Genomic DNA, 6190 nt, shown 5'->3' with positions numbered 1-6190 from the left:
ACTGAAGGGTTCCAGGTTCGATTCCAGTCAAGGGCACGTACCTCGGTTGCAGGTACCCCTGCCCTGGTCGGGGTGTGTGCAGGAGGCAACCAATCCATGTATCTCTCTCACATCGGTCTCTCTCTCTCTCTCTCTCTCTCTCTCCCCCCTCTTCCACTCTGTCTAAAAAAAAAAAAATCAATGGAAAAATATCCTCAGGTGAGGATTAACAACAACAACAGAAAAAGATTAATAATACCGGCCAAGTGTCCTAATGTTTAAAAATATGTGTGTTAATCTAGTTTTAAAAATAAGCAACTCCAAAATAAGTATCATTTTCTTGCTCTTTACCATTTTATAACAAGGGGGCAAATGCCAGGAAGAATGGCCAGGGAAAGCAGGGAGCCGAAGCACAGGAGGAAAGGCCACAGGGATCCTACTGAAACCATCCCACACCTGGTGGAACTGTTTTAGGAAGCCTGGGTCACCCAATCCCTTATAAGGCCCTGACTAGGCCAATCCAGCTGGCAGGAACCCTGCTATTATGGGAGGAGGGACTTGCACCAGCTCCCCCTGAGTGAGTGCCAAGTGACTCTCAGCCCCTGTTCTACTTCTCAAGAGCACATTTTAAGGCTAGGGAGTAATGGAAGTGTGTTTAGAAAAGGCAACTTGTTACAAATTCGAAAGGCACACTCAGGGCTTTCCCTAAGCTCCTCTGCTCTGGTCAAAGCAGGACCAAATCTAAGGAGCGCAGGAGGTTGATGTGGTATCAAAATCTAACCTCTGCAGCCAAACAGACACACCCGAGGTACTCAAAAGCCAAGACAGTATGTGTAACGCAGCACCTTCTCGTTTCACCCCGAGCGTTAATGGCTGGGGGATACGTATTTTAGAATCTCAGTGTCAAAGAAAGGAAACCCCGATGTTAAAATACATTAATACCCCTGGAGCCACTGGACTCTCTGGGCCAGGATCAGATCTTATGACCCTGTTTTTCAGGGCATAAAATATTCACAACATAAGGCACAGTGGCGTTTAAAAATAAAACCCTGGGAACGTACAGTAAAGGACTCGTTGTAATAAGTAACCTGGCTTCAACTGGCAGAACTGACTCTTGCCAGATAGCACACGCAAGGGAGATAGGTGGCGACTTGGAGCCTTAGGCTGGTTATCAGGCACACGGAGTCCTTGACCTCAGGAGGAAGTGTAAAGAAACTCACAAAAAAAGTCTCAGTGTCATAGGCTGGCCGTTCACATCTTCCCTGCCTTCTTGCCGACCTGAGCCGGAACGCGGAGGATGTTGGGGGTTTCTTCCATGACCCTGACGAGCAGGTTGTCGATGTAGTCTTCCAGCTCGCGAACCTGGAACTCCTTCTTGTTTATTGTTTCCTTCTGTTTGAGGACCAGCTGGATCAGCTCATCATGGGTGAGCTGTGCATACGCAAAAGCAGGGTCCGAGGGGGTGTATTTCTTTGGAGAGGAAAGAAGAGGGGGAAAACGTAAAGTCAGCAAAGAAGTCTAAATAGCTAAAAGAAATACAAAAGAGGGGTTCAATGACCATAACCAGAGGTCGGCGTTCAGAGAGGTACAATGTGCTCTAGGACCTGGACAAACAGGAAACACTGCTATGCAGGTGATTGGACACACTTCAAAGATGGAGTGACATCTGAACCAGACCTTGGAGATGAATTATCAGTAATTTCCTCCCCCAAATGACAGGATTTTGTTTTTAATTATAAAAGGAATATCTGCTCATCATGGAGTGGGGGGGAAAATATTACCTATAACTCCAACCCATAACGTTTGGGTCTCTTTCTTATTTTTCTTTTTTCTTTTCCCCAAATATATTTTTATTGATTTCAGAGAGGAAGGGAGAGGGAGAGATAGAAATATCAGTGATGAGAGAGAATCATGGATCAGCTACCCCCTGCATGCCCCTTACTGGGGACCAAGCACCCAACCCAGGCATGTGCCCTAACCAGGAATTGAACCTTGAACTCCTGGTTCATAGGTTGACACTTAACTACTCGCCACGTTGGTCAGGCCCCGGTCCTTTTGATGAAGTGGAAAAGAACCAAATTCTAACTCTGTATTAGCTTACTTTTGATCTTTAAAATTATTTCCTTAATTAAATTTATTATTCAGGAAAGTGCATGCTGGGCCTTCATTCTGAGGGGTTTTAAAGACTGGGCATTTTCAGGATGCCATAGGGGAGGATCACAATAGAATTCTCTTTCTTATTTTTCCTTGGTTTCTTTATAGTGTGCTTTACAATTTTAACATCATACAGGATATAGTGTTGTGGGGTTTTTTTAAAATATATTTTTATTGATTTCAGAGAGGAAGGGTGAAGAAGAGATACAAACATCAATGATGAAAGAGAATCATTGATTGGCTGCCTCTTGCATGCCCCCTACTGGGGATCGAGCCTGCAACCCGGGCATATGCCCTTGACAGGAATCGAACCTGGGACCTTTCAGTCCCCAGGCCAATGCTCTATCCACTAAGCCAAACCAGCTAAGGCCAGGATATAGTTTTATAGCTTCTTTAAATTGTTATTTTGTGAGCCTTTTCCCATCATTAGATTTTAGCAAAAATTGCTTTTTTAATAGATGCTTAAAATTCCATCATATTTTAACCATCTCTCTCCCTGAGTATTTAGGTTGTTTTCAATTTTCACAATTATATAATAACATTTTAATTAAAATGTATTAACATAAATCTTCGGTTACATCTCCAAATATTTCCTTAATAAAAATGTGTATAATTAAAAAGGCAGCCGAAACCGGTTTGGCTCAGTGGATAGAGCGTCGGCCTGTGGACTGAAAGGTCCCAGGTTCAATTCCGGTCAAGGGCATGTACCTTGGTTGCGGGCACATCCCCAGTAGGAGATGTGCAGGAGGCGGCTGATCGATGTTTCTCTCATCATCGATGTTTCTAACTCTCTATCTCTCTCCCTTCCTCTCTGTAAAAAAATCAATAAAATATATATTTTTTTTAAAAATCAATTTTAAAAAAATTAAAAAGGCATACACACTTAAGGTATTTCATACAAACTGCCAAACAGTTATTCAATTTAAATTCTGTATTCCAAAGGGATACAGGACTTTGAAGTCATTAGAAGATTCTACGATTGTGATGACTTAAAAAAATTATAGAACAATTCAGCATTTCAGAAGGTGAGCATTGGCCATGAAGAGGAAGAGGTGCAAAGAAAATACCCATTAATTCAAGAAACAACAGTGCCCATTGTCACATATTTCCTCTCAGGATCTTACATTGGATTTTTTCCTGCACAGTTGCAATAATAATGATGTATATTCAAACTGTGTCCAACTTTTTCCATATCACAGGACAGATGATTTCTGAGTGTAGTTGGCTGTATTATTTTTAAATGGAAGTGTCAAAGCCACCTGAGTAAATAATACACGCCTAGGCATAAATCATCTATAAAGGATGGAGGCCCCAAGAAAAATACCTTCCCCCCAATCCATTCTAGTAATGATTCAGCTAGCCTTTCATAATTTTAGCTATGCAATTTCTTTCTCTAACCTCTCTCTTACCTTGCAACATTCCAAAGAGTAGTTCTTTTTATAAGTATTGTTTATGCGTTAGCACAAAGCATCCATTATATGGCCAGCCAACAGCAGTCTCTAGGAAACTTTCCGTATTGACTCGACTATTTACTAGGTATGGTCCAGGACTAAGAGTTTTGCTGCGGGCAGAGGGACAGCAGTGGGGCTTACAAATCATGAGCAAGCCAAGCAGCAGTTGCCTTTGTTTTAAGGCAAGTTATTCTCTCTGCCAGGGCCAGGAGATAAGCCCCTGGTTAAACAAGCTTTGAAGAGTGAATAAAATGAGAGCCAAGGGTCTTTCTTGCTAACTTCCTGAAAGCTAGGTGTTGTTTCTCTTTGGAGCCAAGCTGCATTCCACAGTAAAAGGAAGAGGGGATGGGAGGCCACTACATGACTCTAGTTCTCATGTCCCTTTTATGCTGTTCTTTTGCCCAGTTTCCTGGTAAATATTGTTAACTCCAGGAAGACAAGTGCTGCCTCTTCCACACAAGCACAGAACCCAGCCAAGCTGAGCTGCTCAGGTTATGGTACATTTTTAGGCTGGGGCTAAAACATCGTAGGTAGGTACACAGTTCTGGCTGCAGCTGGTAATTTCGAGAGAAGGCAAGATGGCTAGAAGATGCTGACTTGTTTTCAGCCACAATTCATTATTACTACTCAGCCTCTTGGCCTGAAACTCAGCTCTACAGCCTCAGTGAGCCTTTAGCCCAGCTCCTGGTGGCGTAGGTACCCAGCACTTTAAAAATGTTTGCAGGAGGGAAGGAGTCATGAGCAAAAAAAGTTTTATTTTAAAAAAACACAAAAACTGCACTGGACAGTTTGCTTAATGGTTAGTGTTGGCCCGTGGACGGGATTCAGGGTTCCATTCCCAGTCAAGGGCACATATCTCAGTTGCAAGTTCACTCCCCGGCCTCAGTTGGGGTGAGAGTGGGAGGCAACCAATCGATGTGCCTCTCTCACATCGATGTTTCTTTCTCTGTCCCTCCCTCCCTTCCTCCCTTCCTCCCTCCCTCCCTCCCTCTCATCTTCTCTCCCTCTCTTCCTCCCTTTCACTCTCTCTAAAAATCAATGGAGAAAATATCCTTGGGTGAGGATGAACAAATAAATAAACTTTATTTTTTACCAACTACAGTCCCCAGTAGTCATTTAGGAAATTCCTCTCCACATATTTGAAACACGACACAGCCTTGCCCACTAATGGTCATCAGTCACTCAGTATATCATTCTCCTCCGGTCCATGTGATAATGAGTCAAAGATCAGGGTCTGCAACAAGCCGATCCTAAATCATTCTGATTTTAGAACCAGGAAGGGCAGGATGAGGACACTCAAAGCAGAAATCATCTGTGAGGTTGATTTTGTTTTTGTAGGGAGTCTATTTCTTGATGTGTGGTGGTTGTTGTTTAATGTTAGCCTAAGCTTTTCAATGAGAAGAAACCCTCTAATCCAGCAATGTTTTTCATGGATATTGAGCTTAAGGAAATAATCTAACAGGAGGGAAAAAGTTCTATGCAAGAAATTGTTGACTGTAGTGTTATTCATCTTGCAAAACAGAAAACATAATGTTGTACACTTGAAATTTATGTAATGTTATTAACCAATGTTACTTTAATAAATTTAATTTTTAAAAAAGAAAACAATCTGAGTATCCGACAATAGGGAAATGGTTAAGTGAATAATGGTATATAACCATTTCAAGAATAATTAAGTAGCAACATGCAAAAAAGGTTATGATATATTATTAAGTGAAAAAGAATTGAAGGAGTGTTACTATGCAGGTGATGGAGCTGGAAATACCATCATTTTGCAACTGCTATATTCACCAGTGGATACTAAAGCCTATGAATCAAAAGGTGATGAAGAACAGCATGTTTACAAAGTCTGAAATTAATTCCCCACAAATTTCTTATTAATTGTAAAGGGAAAAAGAGCAACTTTTTACTGGAGAACCTAGGACAGTGATGGCAAACCTTTTGAACTCGGCATGTCAGCATTTTGAAAAACCCTAACTTAACTCTGGTGCCGTGTCACATATAGAAATTTTTTGATATTTGCAACCATAGTAAAACAAAGATTTATATTTTTGATATTTATTTTATATATTTAAATGCCATTTAACAAAGAAAAATCAACAAAAAAATGAGTTCGCGTGTCATAGGTTCGCCATCACTGACCTATGGGGACACCACCAAACTAAGTCATCAGAGTTAACACTTCCACTCCTGGTACAAACTGATATAATGTGCCTCTTCTTACAATGCACTAAGAAGGACACATTATTTCCATAGTTAATTCCTTCCAAGAATGTATAACCTCAACCAAACCATGAGGAAATCCCTTGCAAATCTTAACTAAGTCAAATTCTACATAATGAGTGACCCTGGATTGGATCCTGGACTACAGGAAAAATTACCCTAAAAAGGACATTACTGGGACAATTGGTGAAATTGAAATCCTATCTAATAAAAGACAAAAATGGTAATTGGCGTACGACCAATACCCTTTTCATTGGCTAATCAGGGCTATATGCAAATTAACTGCCAACAAGATGGCGGTTAATTTGCATAAGTAGACACAATGCAGGGAGGTGAAAGGGAAAGCAGGAAGAAGCCCCCTGCCACTGACAGTGATCAGAAAC

The 6190-nt window shown here is 41.3% G+C and overlaps 1 protein-coding gene across 1 annotated transcript in view; it reads right to left on the bottom strand.

Moving 5' to 3' along the window:
- Positions 1-305: 305 nt before the first annotated feature.
- Positions 306-6190, bottom strand: part of RAB11FIP1 (RAB11 family interacting protein 1 (class I)) — a 13735-nt gene continuing 7850 nt past the window's right edge. Inside the window, exon 6 of the mRNA XM_015565240.1 lies at positions 306-1449. Within this exon, the coding sequence (XP_015420726.1) occupies positions 1231-1449 (219 nt within the window). The 3' untranslated portion in view covers positions 306-1230. The remainder of the gene's footprint in view (positions 1450-6190) is intronic.

The sequence above is a fragment of the Myotis davidii genome, unplaced genomic scaffold (genome assembly GCF_000327345.1).
Source record: "Myotis davidii unplaced genomic scaffold, ASM32734v1 scaffold93, whole genome shotgun sequence".
Classification (NCBI taxonomy): domain Eukaryota; kingdom Metazoa; phylum Chordata; class Mammalia; order Chiroptera; family Vespertilionidae; genus Myotis; species Myotis davidii.
The sequence above is the reverse complement of the archived record's forward strand: the minus strand, read 5'-3'. Positions and strand labels throughout refer to the sequence as shown.